Source organism: Eubalaena glacialis, chromosome 8, assembly GCF_028564815.1.
Source record: "Eubalaena glacialis isolate mEubGla1 chromosome 8, mEubGla1.1.hap2.+ XY, whole genome shotgun sequence".
Classification (NCBI taxonomy): Eukaryota; Metazoa; Chordata; class Mammalia; order Artiodactyla; family Balaenidae; genus Eubalaena; species Eubalaena glacialis.
The window spans coordinates 105,713,272-105,731,875 of NC_083723.1; the positions used below are offsets into that span (position 1 = coordinate 105,713,272).

The 18,604-nt window shown below is 38.9% G+C and overlaps 1 protein-coding gene across 4 annotated transcripts in view; it reads left to right on the forward strand.

Moving 5' to 3' along the window:
* AHCYL2 (adenosylhomocysteinase like 2) overlaps positions 1-18,604 on the forward strand; it is a 172,692-nt gene that overhangs the window by 114,197 nt on the left and 39,891 nt on the right. For 2 of the 4 annotated variants that reach the window (XM_061198714.1, XM_061198712.1), the window contains exons 2-4: positions 6,885-6,996; positions 14,871-15,014; positions 15,460-15,560. In XM_061198714.1, the coding sequence (XP_061054697.1) occupies positions 6,885-6,996; positions 14,871-15,014; positions 15,460-15,560 (357 nt within the window). Of the gene's footprint in view, positions 1-3,586; positions 3,817-6,884; positions 6,997-14,870; positions 15,015-15,459; positions 15,561-18,604 lie in introns of those variants that run through there. The other 2 variants (XM_061198716.1, XM_061198715.1) reach the window with 2 other exon arrangements.

The following is an 18,604-nucleotide window of genomic DNA, read 5'->3' on the forward strand; positions in this document are numbered from 1 at the left end:
AGTTCTCAAACTGTGGTCCCCAGACCAGCAGCAGCAGCAGCATCTGGAAACTTGTTAGAAATGCAAAATTTTGGTCCCCACCCAGATTTACTAAATCAGAAACCCTGGGGTGGGGCCTTGCAATGCATCTTAATAAGCTCACTGGGTGATTTTGATGAACCTGAAATTTGAGAACTACTTTGATAGATAAACTTGTTAAGTGGTAAGGCTTTTCCTGTCAGTCACAGTATCCTAAATTGCCTTCTGGTTGTATTTGGTGTAGAGCTGCAGCTCCCTCTGCTCAGGCCTAGTGACTTAAGCCATTAGAACAAGGAGTTCCTTTTCACCTGAGTGAGGAAAATGAGGAACCAGCTGAGAGTGTTCTAGGGTGAATATCCTTGGTTAGGAAGAGCAGAAGTTCAGAGACTCATAAAGCAAGCAAAAAGATATTGGTCTGTCTCATTTCATGAAATTGTGAATAAGAGATCAAGATTGTCATGGATGATGGTGAACATCAATATTTGAGTTCAATTAATTTCCGTTTCAATTTTTGGTAGTGGCATTGGGCAAAGTTGCCAATTAAAGCACTGTTAGATTTCAAATTCTTATATGATTTAGCCATTTCAGACTTGTGCTTTGATCAGAGCCCCAAAATTATCTGCGATGATGTCCTTTCTGAAACCCAATCCAATAAGAAAGTAAATTTAAGGAGCAATTTTAAATTAAATAAATTTAAGATAAATTAAGAGGAATGACATGTATACACTGATGTGTATAAAATTGATGACTAATAAAGAAAAAAAAAAAAGAGGAATGAGGTGGGGCTGGTACACCCAGGAGAGTTTTTGGTCTTCTGATCAATATCATAAGGCTTGGTGTAGTGGAAAGAGCTTCGGCTCTGGCGTAAACACAGGCTCACATTCTAGTCCTACTTACTTGCTGTGAGACCTCAGGCAAATCATTTGTTCTCTCAATACAGTCATTTGTACTTTCCTAATTTGTCAAATGGGGATAATTATGCCAAATTTTTAAGATTCTTATACTGATTAACAGAAGTAACATATACACAGGCCTGTGCGTAGTAGGCTCTTAATAAATATTAGTTCTCCTCCCCTTATTCTGTTCTTCCAGGGACCTTTTCTCTCAAAATAAAGATTATCCTAAAAAAAAAAACTACCATTTTATGTTCTTTCTTGTGTTCAACAAGCACTCACTTTTTTTAAAAAAAATCATATCTGGGATTTTATAGTTAGGGAATTTAAAATGGTATAACTACAAAGAACATGAACAAATCCAAATAATTTCCAAAGCTATTATCTTAACACCATCTATATGGATGACATTGGGGGGAAATACAGAAATGATTCACAACTGAGGGGTGGTTCAGAGGGCTTGTTTTCTAATGAGGATATCAATATGTAACTAACAATCTATTATGAAGACCAGAGGAAATAAGGTAGAGAGAATGAATTAAAATAAATGTGGAAGGATCTTTGACTTCTGCTGGGATCTAACTAACCTAATTTGATTGCCCGATTCCTGGTCCACGCAGCGGTGATTTTCTGTGGCATTGTCAATATGACACTTTCAAGGGTCACATTCCAATAATGAACCTCTTCTCCATTTGCTGACACATCTGTCGTCATGCAAATGTTAACATCACTAACCCCCTTTCATCTTCTATTCAAATTCAAAAATAAATTACCTGTTCTCTCCCGGGTGAAACTCCCATATCTTGGAGATGAGCAATGATAGTAAATTACTGAAAATAACAAGCGGATAAACAAATAAATTGAAATGGTCTCTGGGGAAATGCACGATGCATAATTGTCTATTAGATATACAGCCAGTAGTTTGTTCTCCTGCCCTTCTCATCTGTTCCATCAGCCTTCCCAGGAGAATATGTCTCTCCAGCCCCTTTCTCCACACTGGTCACTCTTATCATGCATTAGCCCAGAGCATCTTTCCATGATTAATAGGGAGTCACCTCTGTGCAAGATTTTGTTTTATATCTTCTGTGGAATATTTTTATGAATTGTAAAGTTATCAGATTTATCATGGCATAAAAGTCTCTACAGACTAGCTCCTGTTTTTTCTTCAGCTACATGCCCTACTACTTCTAACTTCCTGTATACATGTACTTGGTTCTTTGTCATACTAGGCTCCTGGCAGTTCCCTGTTCCTTTTGCTCTGTGAATATTGCTCTATGTACCTAGAAGGGCCACCCTACTTCACTCATCTTGAAAATTCATTCTCCTGAGTCAAGTATCAGATTAAACTCCTCTTCTAGGAAAACTTCCCTAACATACCTTGCTGACTTTATGTCACCATGTTGTATGCTGCCACTGAATCTTGAACACATTTCTGTTACAGTACAGGCTTGTATATCTTTCTGTACCTGTGACTGACTATTCCATGAACTATTTGAGGGCAGGAACTATATGTTTTGTTCTACATTTTTAATGCCTGACACTCTAGGAACCCAATAAGCTTCTGAAGCATAAATCAAAGAATCAATCAGAGTCTATGCCTCCATTAAGGGAGAAAAGCTGTACACATAAAAACAAATCTTTCATTTATTTATTCATATATATATTCAGTACCTTTCTCCCTGTGCCAAATGTACTTGGCAGGAAGAATAAAAGGATGAGTAAACGTGATGCTTGACCTGGAGGAGCTCACTTTCTCATAGAGTAGCAGACATGTGATCCCTCATTTCAGTGATGCTAAGGCATTACTGATCATCACATGTGCCATTATGTTATGAACAAGCACTCATTCTAAAGGAAGAATTCAAATCACATTCCCACCCGAATCTCTGTAACATATAGTTGAATGTAGCTTTCCTCTTTCACTGGGTCCCTTTCAGAAACCAACAAATAAATAATGTGATTCTTTGCCCTTTCATTTGACTCTACTTGATATGCAACAAGGTCATTATGATTCTGGGGGCCCTGAGGAAATAGAAAACTCCCTATGCCAGTCACACCTTCCACAAAACACAGTTTTTAAAAAAAGCAAGCAGATCACTCGACACCTAATCAGCAACAATCTTGAGATGGGACTAGAAACCGAATGTCAAAACCTGCATAAAAAGATGAACTATTAAGAGTAAAGCAGTGGTCTGAGAAAGTTGATTTTCTTGGTGACAGAGCTGAAACCTGTGTTCCCAGTTTGACTAACCCAAGGACACAGAGTGTAGGTTAGGGGCTGCCTGAGCACTTGGCTCCATTTTTTTTTTTTTTTCTTACCATCTTTATAAATTCCCTCATTGTTTTAGTGGCTCTGTAGTTAATTTTTTTCTAATGAGACTAGGTTAACTAAAGTCATCTGACATGGAAAAGGAGGAGGTAAGGTTAAAAAGGAAGCTAATTAGCAAGTTAATTATAGCAGGTAAAAAAGTGCACCGGTTATATAAATAAGCTATTGTTATGCACATGCAAGTTGGGCCTTGTCAAGGGACTTGTTAAAGTTTAGAGGTCAGAGGATCCGTGTAATTAGGTGTTTAGGGAAAAAATAATAATAATAAAAGCAAAACAGCCACCAGAATTAGGAATGGCTGATGAGCCACTAACAGAAATGCCTTATTAAATTGGGCTCTACTGCTGGAGGGGTCGTTGGAGCTGCTTCAGGGTTTCCAGGGAAGGCACCACCACCAAACAACGAAAAGAAAAGCTAGCTGGAACCAGAGCCAACAGAATTGCTGATGAGGAAAGTTTAAAGGCCTAGCCACAAGGGCCCCTGGACTGGAGAGGTGGCAGTAGGGCTGGTGATGTCACTATGCTGAGCAACAAGAAGAAATACATTGTCAATGGCAACTCTGGGATTAAAGCCCAGGTGAGGCTAAGCTCTTATTTACCAGTCTTGCTGCCGCTATAGCCACTGTTGTAAAAGGCCAGCTGCTTTTGCCCTCCTTTCCTGCTTTCGTCCCTTCTTCTGGCGTAAGGTGAGCTGCGCCTCTCCTAACAGTCTCTTTCCCGTCCTCGCCTTGCTGCCTGTTGGAATTAGGCAATTTTCTCTCAAATGGATAAGGAGGGTTCCCTTAAAGGACTCTCTGATTTCAGATAAGGTAGGAAAGTTAGAGGTAGAATCTACCAGAGTATCCCAACCGGGGTGGGAAGATTACTGTATTACAAGTAGGAGTGAAAAATGTAACGGCACGTAACTATTAAGGGGAGGTGGGCACCAGGGATGGGTTGTCAGTAAAAGATAAACATTTATTTCTTGGGGAAATTGTATAACTTATTCTATATAAGTGATTAGTCTCTTTTTAATATTCTTCTGTCTTAAAGAAACTTGAGTTCAGGGTCTGACAAGTCAACAAGATTTAGAACCCTATGTCTCTGAGTGCAGAAAGCCTACCTAGCCTAGTCTTTAGTGCCAAAAGATAGCCTAAACTCGGGAATTCCCTGACGGGACAGTGGTTAGGGCTCTGCGCTTCCACTGAAGGGGGTATGGGTTTGATCCCTGGTCCGGGAACTGAGATCCCACAAACTGCACAGCGCAGCCAGAAAAAAAAAAGATATCCTAAACTTGACTTGGGTAGGAGGAAGTACTGTAAATGGAGGGGACTTTATAGAGAAGAGAGCTCAGTTTAAGGTAACTGGTTTGAAATGATGGCTACATGGTTTGGTATTGGGGTAAATGGGTGTGTGCCCACCCACCCCATCCTACAAATCTAGAGAGGTAGAGTGACTGGCCCCCTCTAGTGGTGTGTGAGTGGGAGGGGGTGGTACATAATCTAAGGCAGGGTTTGTCTGTTACTCTTTTTTAAAAGTAGGCACTACTGACATTAGTGACTCATTGTGGCCTTTGGAAAGTCAATGACTACTCCTTTTCCTAGATGGGCCTCTAAAAAAGAATAAAGACATATTATTGTCTTGAACAAGGTTGGTGAAATGCAAGCCAGGGTTTTGAGCTTGACTGCTACTCCCCTCCCCATCTTCTCACCCACCTTCTTCCCCTTCCCCACTTTTTTTTTTTTTTTACCCTTAAAAATTCTTTTAACTGTAGACTTGGCTTATGGTTACCATATTTACTTAATATTCAATCAAGTACAGACTCTGAAGATAGAGTAAGATTCATCGTTTTGGCACATGGTTGCCTATTATGTGTCAGGCGTTTTCGCCTGAGGATATAAAGGTGAATAAGATACATGGCTCCTGCCTTTATGGAGCCTAGTTTGTACAGGATACAGGTAGATAGTTGTATTCACTGTGATAGGAGAAGTACATGGAAGTTCATGTACATTCCATGGAAGTGCATAAAAGGGCACTTTATCTTTTTGGAATAAATTGCTACTTCAGTAAAATAATTTTGCCATTTTTCATTTTGGGAAATGCTTCTAATCCAAAGAATTTTCTTATTGCTGAAAACAATTTGCAAACTCTAAAGTACTACACAGGCTATATTTGTTGTTATAGCTATGAAAATGCTATGAATTCCCCTAAAAGGCATGCTAAGCTAATTTGATTTGGCATTGGTCCCCTTGTCTGAATACTCAGATGACTCAGTAGTTACCTCTAACTGCAGGAAATGTGCTGCTTTTATTCTGGTATGCCGTATCTGTGTTCTGCCCATCAAGGAACCATCTTTTTATCATGAAAAGCAGAATCAGTTGTCAGATCTTTGATTTTTCCTGCCTCCGTGCCAATTGGATCTACATCTAAGCAATTATGCAAACATTCAATTAGGGAAAAAGAAAGAAAGATATTTGTTGAATAATGATATGAGCTTTGATGTGAAGTGTTATAAAGTATCAGCTGAACCTTGAACAGTAGGAAAAAGACATAAAATTGCAAAAAAGTCATGATCAGATATTGTCCAAAATGCAACCTCCAAGAGTATTGAGGTTTATACATGTTCAGTCCAGTTATCCACTCCTACATCTGTTATAGTTAACAAATTATCAACCTTGTGGCTTTTAGTATTTTGTGATACCAAACATTAAAAATTATAAATTAGGGAATTCCCTGGTGGTCCAGTGGTTAGGACTCTGTGCTTTCACTGCCGTGGCCTGGGTTCATTCTCTGGTTGGGCAACTAAGATCCTGCAAGCTGCAGGGCGTGGCCAAAATTTAAAAAAATTTTTTTAAATAATAGATTAATTTTTACTATACTTATTAGTACTGAAAAGCTAATTAATGCATTTTAGAAAGCCTTTAAAAAGCTAGAGTGACTACCTGCAAGAGTTACAAGAACAGTGAATTTGTAGGGGTGGGAGTTGGGGAGCCAGGTATTAATTGAATCACCTGCTATGTTTCACGGTTTGCATACATTGTTTCATATAACCCTCTCTAAAACTTTTGAAGTAAGTTCTTTCATCTTTGTTGTATTTACGAGAGGAGGAGGGTCACAAAAACATCTTGATGAACAGCATATAGCTAATGAGTGACATAACCAGGGTTTAAATGCAGTTCCAGAAAGCTCTGTATGAATAGAAAGCTTTTTTTTTTTCTATTATACCATACTATTTCCTGAGAATCTTAAAACCTGAAGGCAGGTCACTTTACCTTTCTGTATCTTGCAGTTTCTCATCTTAGATATATGAAGATTGGAATAGATAGTCTCAAAGATTCTTTCCAGCTTTAATTTTCAGTGAAACTATAGAAAGGATTTCTGAATATGACTTGACTTTCTAAAAATTTATTTTAACCGGTACATCCCCTTCTCCCTTTGACTGCAAGAGGTATATAGTCAGAGAGTGGTTCCAGGATTTAAATTTCATAGAAACAGAGTAGGTAAAGAATGAAAAATCATTCTCTCCAAGAGTCTTAACATTCCAAATGTGGGTTAGTGCAATCAGATCAGCTATGAGGGAAGGTAAGATCCTATAATGCAAGCCTTGAATTGCTGTCTCAAAATGGAGGTTATTTTCCTTTGTGTAACTAGAGTTCTTTTTCTTAGCAGATCCAATTTGCTGACCAGAAGCAAGAATTCAACAAACGTCCCACCAAAATTGGACGTCGCTCTCTGTCTCGCTCCATTTCTCAGTCATCTACTGACAGCTATAGCTCAGGTGAGGACTGAACGGCTATGGACCCACTTGTGGAGGCTACTTAAGTATGATCAATGGACCCTCCTGTCTATCCCAGGCTAATTAAGAATGATCAAGCCTATGTTTTGGTATAAACACTTTGATTCTCAGTGGAAATTTGGACCAAAATTCTGGATGGAAACTTTGGATTCCTGTTGGGGATTCAGAGTGGAGCTTAATAGAGGCTTCCTCTTCCAGTAAAGGCAGAAGAGGGTGATTAAGGAAACTGAGCTCTGACTTATTCAGAGGGTGAGAGTATGTTGCTCACTAATGACCTTCACTGAGCGGCATGTATGAAGACTTGTGTTTTTTCCATTCTTTGAAAATAAAAGAGGGGTTCCCCATACATCCATCTGGGAAACCTTAATTGCCCCGAGAAACAGTGAAATCATTGTAGCTAGTTCAAGTGAGCCCTTTGCCTTCTCTTCTAAGCTGTGACATTGTATTGTCTGTTACTCCTTCCTTCCTGGCAGTGGCATTAATTCCAATATATGGGCCCTGGGCTTGAGTTATCATTTAATGCCAGATGAATATTAACATGTGAGACCTTTTGTCAGCACTGACCATTTGTTTTTTGTTTGTTTTGTTTTGTTTTGTTTTTTTAACATCTTTATTGGAGTATAATTGCTTTACAACGTTGTGTTAGTTTCTGCTGTATAACAAAGTGAACCAGCTATATGTATACATATATCCCCATATCCCCTCCCTCTTGCGTCTCCCTCCCACCCTCCCTATCCCACCCCTCTAGGTGGCCACAAAGCACCGAGCTGATCTCCCTGTGCTATGCAGCTGCTTCCCACTAGCTATTGACCATTTGTTCATCAGCACCCAGTTTATGTCTGATCTAATATGGAGCTATTTTATTTTGCTCTTATGTAGGAATGTGGTAGGAAGCTGAGTGTTTATCCTAGTTACCTCTTCACATTATAAATAGAACATTCATTAGAAAATTTTCATCGTGACCTGAAATTTTGTTTTTCACACAAATAGGAAAGTAGTGTTTGTTATGTAAAGTTGAAGAAAGCTTATTTGAGACACTGTAACTTTTAGATTGGGTAGATTGTTATTTACACTTTTTACATTTCTTGTTTTACATTTCCCCCACAATCACATAATGTAAATCCCTAGGGATTTTGGTCTAAAGATACGAATTTTGTACCTATCTTATTCTGCTAAAATAACCAGCAGAATAATAAATAATTAAATAAATAATTTTCAATAACTGTTGAAAATTCATGAACCAGTTACTATAACTCTGGAAACTATAATAGTTGTGCAAATGTGAATTGTAAAAGAGTGTGTACATTTTAGACTCTTGAGTTTGTGCATGTTATCTAAAGATTGATAACTAAATAATAATAGTACTAAAATTTAACTTCAGCTCAATCTCTTCCCTACACACTGGATCCACATTTCCAACTATGTTCCTGCAGAGAAAACCAATGCCTGCCTTCCCACAGAAGTCCCCTATGCAGGGAGAGTACTTATAAAATATCTATTTACCCAGAAGAGTGGGTTTGACGCCTTTCTTTTTTAAGTGAACACATAGTTGCCTGGTATAGCTCATTGGTGAGTGATATTGACTGATGTCACCACCCTGCATACATTGGACCTTTTAGGTTGAACTATGTGAAATTGCCATTTCTATAGTAAAAAAAATTATCAACCTTATATCTCCATTTAAGGGTACTAAGTTCGGGGGTATGGAGTCGAAACATCCTGGGACTTGGAAAATAACTTAAAGATCAGTTATTCAGCTTCCCATTGGATGCTGGAATTGCCTTGATGGCATCCCTGACAAATGGCCATCTGGCCTCTTTGGGAGCATTTTAGATCATAGGTTGATCCTTGCTTGATCTAGTAATTTAACTCCCAATAAGCTCTTATACAATCCCTAAAATTTAAAGATTTTATTTAGAAATAAAAATCACCATATTTGGCTGCCTGATTTGGGGGGCATCCCACTGTCCTGGTTAACCTCATCTGGATATAGTCCAGATTGTGTCCTTTTAAAAATATTATGCCTGTGAATATAATATTCTAGGTATGGTCCAAAATAATCTATAGTAGGTGTTATTTCCATAAACTCAGTGCTTTTCAAATGAAACCTAAGATTATGTTTGCTTCTTTTGCAGCTGTGTCACACACACTGTTACCTTCTCTTGTTTCCACATGAGCAATTGTCAAACCCTTTTAAACAGACTGTGAATGGAGATGCCTACTGCCTATAGTCTTGGACTGGGAGTTAGGAGAGACCTAGTTTCTAGGCTTTTTTTTTTTTTTTAAATTATTTTTGGCTGCATTGGGTCTTTGTTGCTGCGCGTGGGCGGCATGTGGGATCTTCCCGGACCAGGACTCGAACCCGTGTCCCCTACATTGGCAGGCGGATTCTTAACCACTGCGCCACCAGGGAAGCCCAAGTTTCTAGGCTTTGATCAGTGTGTGATTTGTTGTGTGATCCTGGAAAACTCTGACAGCCTGAAATGCTCATAACAGAGGCAATGGGAAAGTTATATGAGGTAACACAGAAAAAGCTCCATACTCATCAAATGAAAAGCCAGGAATAACAGAATTACAGCTCTCTAAATATGAGAAGATATGCAAATGCATGTCAGTAAGAACTTGGAACCCATTTTCAGCATATGTTATATTTTAATTGACTATAGAACTTAACATTGTTAGAGCCCCAAAGACTGATCCTTGGACTTCTTCCCTTCTGTGTTTATCTCTTCCCAAGTGAACTCATTCAGTCTCATAGTTTTAAATACCATATACTGGTGTTTGATTCTCAAATTTTATCTCTAGCCCAAATCTCTCCTCTGCACACTAGCCCCAGATATTCAACTGCCTGCTCAGTCCTTTCACTTGGGTGTTTTATAGGCATCTCAGCCCTCCCATGTCTTAAAAACTGAATTGCTGAGTTCCAACCTTGCCCCTCTTCAGTCTATTCTCAATGCTGCAGCCAGATTCATTTTTTAAAATAAGTCAGATCGTATCACTTCTTAGCTCCAAACCCTCCAGTGGCTTCCCAGTCTCGCTCTGAGTAAGAGCTAAAGTTCTCACAATGACCTACAAGACCCTATACCATCCACCCTCACATTATATTTCTAATCACATCTCTAATTTCCCAAACTTTCCTCCTCCCCTGGCTATTTTGTTCACTCCAGTCGTGCTATCCTACTAACTGTCATTTTGAAACATGCCAGGCATTCTCCTGCCTTAAGGCCTTTGCACTTGCTCTTTCCTCTGCCTGGAATGCTCTAGGATACCCTCACTGGGTATCTTGCCTCCTTAGGTTCTTAACCAAAAATCACCTTCTCACTGAGACCTATCCTCTTTTAAAATTGTACAGACACCCTACACCTATCAAATTTTCCTCCTTTATTTTTCTCCATAGCACTTATTATCGTATAACATATAATTTATTGTTGTCTTTCTTCCCTTACTTGAATATGATATCCATGAGAGCAGAGATTTTTATCTCTTTGGTATTGCTCTATTCCCACCACTTAGAACTGTGTTTGACACATAAGAGGTGCTCAATAAATACATATTGGGGAAAGGTGTCCAGAGACATTCTTATTATACAACTTTACACCCCTGTAAAGGAGTATACACCTCTGATACACTCTCTGTATGTGAAGAGTTAGAAGGTTTATGACATTTCAAAAAAAGATACCTTCCTGTCCAAAGTGCTTGTTTTGATGAAGATACTTAGAGTCTTACTTAGGCTGTGGCGTACTCTCCCTTCCTAATGATCCTAATACTAAGTTTTGCCATGCTTTTATTTAGGAACCTCTTCTGGCCTTTTCAACCAGGTTGCTCCTGGGAATCACAGAACACAGAAGAGGATGGTTCTTCAAAGGAGGGATCATAACTAGTACCCTGCTAGATGCAGAGGAGAGTAGTTAATTCATATATTCAGTGGATGCTTCAAGACATTAGGGCTTAATTCTAGTGGAACCCAGACTGAAAGGGGCTACATCAATCCTTGAAATTATTTTATAAAAAACAAACTTCTAAAAACTCTTTCTCTAAGCACAAAACCCTTAAAAACAAATGAATAGAAGAGACCTTTCTTCAAAGTCAGATCATTCTCAGTGATATATTTCTGAAAAAGCTTTCTTTGCAGTGAGTTAATTGGTTAAGGATAAGGAAAGAGGAGTAAAGTTCCTTAGTTCATAATTGGTTCTCCTAAAGCTTGAAGTATTTTCAGATTTTTCCAAATAACAAAGTTTTGTTTGTCTATATTTTGGTTGCTAACATAGCTTTTCACATATTTCTAGAGTGTTATCAATGAAATCTGCTGCACATTGACACACAGGTCATTACTGTTATTCCATTACCAAATGAATAGATTGGGCCCAAGAGGAATTGCCTGACTTAAAATAGCCTAATAGGACTAATTCAGCCAGAAGTCTGACTGCTTCTTCTCCTAGCAATAACCCACAATATCACAGCTGCTAGGAGGTAAGGCTTAATCAGGCTTGAGCCATAGAACATACGTATGCCAGTTCCATGGGGTAGATTGTGGATTAGTGATTCACCAAATTATGTTTTGATTCTGAGATACCATGAAACAAGAGAACATCCCATGATAGAGTTATTTTGTACTTAGTATTACTTTTCTACCTAGAAATTGAACCCTTTTTTTGTGATTAACTCATTTAGTCATAAGATTTTTCTGGTGGGAGTTAGGGGAAAGGGAGAGCATGGGGAGAGAGAGGATCTATTATACTCCCTATTTTATGGTTGGATAAATTGAAAATTGGTCACTTAACCAGTTAGAGGTGAAGCTAGAGCTAAGGTCTCAGACCTGTACTTCAGTAGGTGATTGTCTTGATTATCGGTTGTTCATTTTTAACTAAATTATGACTCTGGGCTTCAGGATGTGCTGACAATTCCAAACACTTTAGAAACTGTTCAAGCATGTATATATATATATATATATATATATATGTGTGTGTGTTGGGTTTCTCTAAATTTTCCTAGGAAGAATTTTTAATTCTATCTCAACTATTTTCATGAATATGCTACTTTAAATATAGTGGCAGAAATGAGTTATGGATTAAAAAAAAATGGTAGTTCAGGAATAGTCTTTCAACTGTGTTTGCAACAATAACATTCTCTTGGTCTAAGTGTGTCAGCCATTTTGCATTCACATATTAGTACAGTCTAGACAACTGATACTTTTGGATCTCACTTGATAACAGGTCTGTATAAAGGGCTCTTTGAAAACAAATCCATTTTGGCTCAAAGAAAAAGATTGGTTGAACTAACTATAACCAGTTGACTACTGTTAAGAAAAGAAAATACTGTTTTTTCCCTTTAGAAAAGGGAAGTAGTATAAATAATTTTTTTCTTTGAGTTGGAAGAAAACCAAAAATTTGAGTACTTCTCTTAAGGAGAATTTTAGGGGGTTTTGTTGTTGTTTGGTTGGCTTTTTCCCGCTGGCTCGTCCTTAAAAGCTGAAGAGGCATAGGGAGAGGAGAGCTATTCTGGGTAGAGTTAGGACTCCAATCTCAACCTTTTTCATCACTGCCAGCCAACCACCTGCTGCTTGGGTAAATTAATAGATGACGGAGGTAGAGAAAAAAAGAAACTGCTAAATAATATTGTATGTATGTCATTCCTTTCCCATTCAAAATCCTAAAGCTAAGTAAGAACCCTTAAAGATGTTATATTTGGTATTGAATTAAAAATATGTACAAAAACCAGTAATAATATCAGGTATCATTTACTGAGTGCTTAATTACTTTATGCCAGCATTGCACTAAGCACTTTACATACATTATTTTATTTAATCTTCTCAACAACTTGACTCTGACAAATCATGTCTGCATATTATATCGTCTGCTTCATAGCACATATTACAACCATACGGAAAGAAAAACTCTAAATAATTAATTCTGTAATTAGTTATTTCATGTCTGACTCACCTACTAGACTGAAAATCCCATGAAGGCAAAGACAGTCGATATCCGTCCTGTATCCCCAGCACTTAGACTGTGCCTGGTACATAGTAGATGCACAATAAAAGTTCATTGAATGAACAACTGAATGTGTGAATGACTGAATACATGAATGAATTAACAACCCTATGAAAAGGTTCTGGTATCACCTCTACTTTATACCCAGAAGCAGAGACTGAGACTTCAACCAAAATCTCTCTGACTCCAGAACACTTAACCACTGTATTTAAATGGCCATTAGGGAGCATAAAAATCATCATGGCTCTGGAAAAGGATTTGAAATTTCAGGATACTCTGAATGTGAAGACTTTCTTCAAAAGCAACTTTTCTATAAATCTGGATCAGGATTAGGATGGCTGTTATCTTTCTTCTCTCAGGTGATAGAAGCATGGTTCCCCTAAGCCTCTGACTCATAAGCCATTTCTGAGTATTGATTGGTGAAACAGGTGACTGCCCAGGAAACTTTCTGGGCTCTGCTGCCAAAGGTACTTTGAGCTCTCACTCACCCTAGGAGGGAGAACCATAGACTTTTTGTACAGATTATCTCCTTTCAAGAACAAAAGTCCCTTTGGGGATTTATTAATTCCCCCACCTCCCCTGGTGCTCATGTTCTTTCTTGTTGCCTCGTGTTGGGACTTTGCTCTAGGGCAGTTTTCCAGCTCCAAGAGAGACACTCGGGCCCCTGCTGCCCAAACATTTTGTAGCACCATGCTTGATTAACTGGGCAAGGTCAGACTTGCCTTTTACAGCCCTCCCAGAGATAGACCCTTTGCTAAGAAATCCCAGAAATGCCTTAATTCTCTGGATATAAGAAGATCAGGAGACCCTAGGAGCTCTGAGCTTTTGCAGCTTTCTCCCCTTAAAAGTGATGGAAGTACTTCTTATCTCATTGAGAAATATATAATGCTTTATAGACAGTGCTTTATGTCCCCAACCTTCCTCCCCCCAAAACCTTGAGGACTGCTTAGGAAGAAACTATCCTCAAGAACTTAAACATAAATCAAAGAAAGAGATTACTTCAAATCATCCAGCAAATGATTAGCAACTACAGAATTATATGAAGACTAAAAAGACCTCAGTCAAACATGGGAATGGCAGCAGCAGTAGCTGCCTATTAGCCACAATCAAAAGTCTTAGACCTTCCACCCTCTAGTGTATGTTGCTAAATGGATTAGTCATCAGAGCATTTAATTATACTGAAAGAGGATTTATCTGCTTCTTTGGGAATCTAAAATGCCTAATGCAGGACCCACTGAGGCCAGCAAGAAGGGAGAGCACACTGAATACTTCATTGTCAATGTCTAATTGGGTCTGCAGGCATAGTTCAGCCTCATCAGAGCCAGTCTTAAAAAAGAAAGCTCTGTTTCGTCAGACAAACACTTTTTGTGTGGTTCTTAATTACTTTCCCATGGGTTCCTTGTTTTCTAGGTCTTATCTGTTCAATTACTGTACTGAAACACAAATTACATCAGGTGTTTAAGCAGCAAGCAGAGAAGGGTAGCTAGGATCCCAGAAACCCATAGGTTAATCACCATGATCATGCATTAAGAACTTGAACCTATTGCTACCGTGGAATAACCTCTCTCTTTTTTCATTTTCAAGGACTTCTGCATGTTCTGAAGATAAAGTTAGCCTTAGATTCCAAGTTAATGCTACCCAGGGGGAATGTCTTTGGCAACGTCTCTCAGCTTCCTCTTTCTGGCCTGTGGATAGCACTTTCCATGGGTGATGATTGACACAGCTCCTTGGTGCCACTTAGGTGCTTACCAAATGTGTAAATTTACAAGGTGCTGGATTACTAGAAAAGCCTCAGTTCACTCCATGGTTTGGAGTTTTAGAGGAAGCCATTTTTTCCCCTAAAGGTATTTTATTCTGTCATTCCAGCTGCTTCATATACAGATAGCTCTGATGATGAGACATCTCCCAGAGACAAGCAGCAAAAGAACTCTAAGGGAAGCAGTGACTTCTGTGTCAAGAACATCAAACAGGCGGAGTTTGGACGAAGAGAAATTGAAATTGCTGAACAAGGTAAAGAAAGTAAACACCTTTTCCTCTCAAGCTGCCTGTGTCTTTTTGTCCATGTTAATTCCTTTTTACATCCTGGGGTCTAGTAGTTTGTGAAATTTCAGTGTGATTTTGAAGAATACTTACAACAAAAGAAATATGGGCTCAGGAAACACTGTGGGGAGGGAGTAAACTCTAGAGGGTCTAGAAGGAACCCCTGTACAAGGAAGAGGGGGAGAGACTAGATAAGGGGGACTGGGATATAGGGAATTAAACATTGGACCATTTACCTCTGGAAGTCTCTTATAACAGAAAAATCAAGTTTAATGTTTTGATCCCTTGAGAAGCTTAATCTAACAGAGAACCTGATTGGGGAAGGATCTTATCTTAAGAGAGTACGTTTTTCTGTTATTCTTTACCTCTCATCCCTCCTCTCTAAAATTGCTGCATGTGTATTGGGCCTTTTCAGAAATGCCGGCGCTGATGGCTTTGAGGAAGAGAGCTCAAGGAGAGAAACCTTTGGCTGGAGCCAAAATTGTGGGTTGCACACACATCACTGCTCAGACTGCTGTGAGTCCTTTTCCTTTCTCCACATAACAATAGTTAATAACAGCCACCAGCTATTCAGGGCTGGCACCATGCCAAACACTAGTTCCGAGCTTAACAAGTGCTCATTAACCCTCATAATGGCCATGTAAAAGCACATATTCCTGTTTCCATTTTATAAATGAGGAAGCTGAAGCTCAGGGAGTTTAAGTAATTTGTCCAAGGTTATACAGCTAGTAAACCACAGAATTGAGATTTAAACTTCAATATATCTGATTCCCAAGCTTATTCTTTCTCCAGTCTTCTCCACTGCTTCCCCTTATCTTCCCTTCCAGCGTCATTTCTACACGGCACCTCTGTGTTAGGCTGCTTTCAGCTGCAAATATGAGAAAACCTGATTCAACCTGGATTGTACATAAGGGAATTCATGACATTGTATAGCTAGAAGTCCAGAGGTAAGGTGGACTTCAGATGAAGGCTCTCAGGGCTCAGTTTCATCTATCTGTGATTCTCTTGGAGCTGCCTCCTCTCTGTGCTTACTTCATCCTCAGGCTGATAGCAAGATGGTTACAGCTCTTTAAGCCATCCCAGACACATGAAGAGGAAGAAGGACCATTTCTTCCTCTCTCCCAAGAGCAAGGAAACCTTTCCCAGAAGTCCTCCAGGGTACTCTGTCATGTCACTGAGCAGAACTGGATCACATGCTCATGCCCCACCAGTCCTGGCAAAGGAACTGGGGTTACCATGATTGGTTTAGATCCGTAATTTTCACCCTTGTCAGATTCACTGACCCCTTTTGATTAAAAAATATGTTTTGCAACGGCCCAGTATTTTCTTGAAATGAAATTCAGATATAGCATAGCTAGGTACATATAATTTTTTTTTTTTTTTAAACGTATTTATTTATTTATTTATTTATTTTTGGCTGTGTTGGGTCTTCGTTTCTGTGCGAGGGCTTTCTCTAGTTGCGGCAAGTGGGGGCCTCTCTTCATCGCGGTGCGCGGGCCTCTCACTATCGCGGCCTCTCTTGTTGCGGAGCACAGGCTCCAGACGCACAGGCTCAGTAGTTGTGGCTCACGGGCCCAGTTGCTCCGCGGCATGTGGGATCTTCCCAGACCAGGGCTCGAACCCGTGTCCCCTGCATTGGCAGGCGGATTCTCAACCACTGCACCACCAGGGAAGCCCCATATAATTTTTAAAAAATAAATGTAAAATCTTACTGAAATATGAAGGAAGAATAAAAGGAAAGTAATTTATAATAAAATAATGTGTATTTCAATATGTAAGTGCTTGGGTACAAGTAGAGTTGAATAGTCAGATATTTGTACTTACTTATAGCATTATTTGAATGTGAGTGCTACAAATGTATATATATAGAAATGTGTTACTGGTTCCAGAGCATCAGAGAAATATTGCCAAATTATATAATTTTCTGAAATTATAAACAACTTTTTGTAAATTTCTGAATAACAACAGTATCAAAAATATGAGTTTTCGGGCTTCCCTGGTGGCGCAGTGGTTGAGAATCTGCCTGCCAACGCAGGGGACACGGGTTCAAGCCCTGGTCTGGGAAGATCCCACATGCCGCGGAGCAACTAGGCCCGTGAGCCACAACTACTGAGCCTGCGCGTCTGGAGCCTGTGCTCTGCAAAAAGAGAGGCCGCGATAGTGAGAGGCCCGCGCACCACGATGAAGAGCGGCCCCCGCTTGCCGCAACTAGAGAAAGCCCTTGCACAGAAACGAAGACCCAACACAGCCAAAAAATAAATATAAAAATAAATTAAAAAAAAAAAAGACCCTATTTCCAAATAAGGTTACATTTAAAAAATATATATATGAGTTTTCTCTTGGTTTATACACTTGTTGCATTCTTGGAAAAACTATTATTGTTTTGTATTAAAACTACAACAATACCTTTGTTGATATGTAAAGTGGAATAAAGTTCTAAACTCAGATAATTATAAATAGATTTCTCACTCATGTGAACTTTTCATTGGAACACTTGAAAATTGTACGAGATATGGCATGGTTTTTTGTTCTAGGAGACTGTCCTACACTTTCGAAATGTCAAGATCCCTGGCCCTACCCACTAAATACCAGTAACACTCCCCTACTAATTACCGTGACAACCAAAAATGCCCCCATGGTTTTCCAAAGTTCCTCTGCTGAGAACCACTGACTTAGAGTCGTCATCATCAAAGATGTAATACATACTAAGTTGCCAACCGTAATGAGACCACTACAGGAAATCAGTGTATTAAGAAATTGTCTGGACTCTTTTATGGGATTTATAAGATCCAGGTCATTCGTATGACTAGATCTCTTCCAAAAGATTGTCTCGTAAGCACAGCACTATGTGGCCACATTCCTTATTCAGAATAGCAGAGATTCCTCAAGACACAGCTACTGTTAGCGTCTTCCCTGTGAGACTTTTCTGGGTTATGTGTTCTCTGAGGAAAAGGATACCTTGGCACCCCAAAATTAGTATAATAAATTGAAAAGCTATCACTTTTTGGAGCTATAGACTAATGAATCAAGGCAGAAACACTCTTGGAACCTTTTTTGGGCTTCCCCAGTCAGAGACATGAGACTTCAGTGTGGTGGCTTAAAATAGTTAGTGCTTCTGTACTGTCTCATGTTGCTAAATTACATCTAGTTTCTTTTTTACTCCCGGCTCATAAACATTACCACTCTTCAAGGTTACCTTCTTTTTTTTCTGAATGGAGTAATCAAAATTAGTTTACCAATTTTAATATTATTTTATTGTTCCCTCCCCACATTTTTCTGTTTCCTTTAAAAAATAATTACAAAGGAATTTTGCTTTGTTTTTCTAATCTCTATTTTATTTTTCTGATTACAAAAGTAATTCATGTTCATTTTACAATATTCAAGCATTACCACAATCTATAATGTAGAAAGACAAAGTCTGCTATAATCCCATGCTCCAGAAATAACTATCATAGTTAACAGTTTCCTGTCCATGTTTCTAATAGACTTGGATCTAAATATTTATATTTTTTAGGTGTGTTTCCATAGTTCCTTCCAACCAGATTCCTTCGCTACTCTCT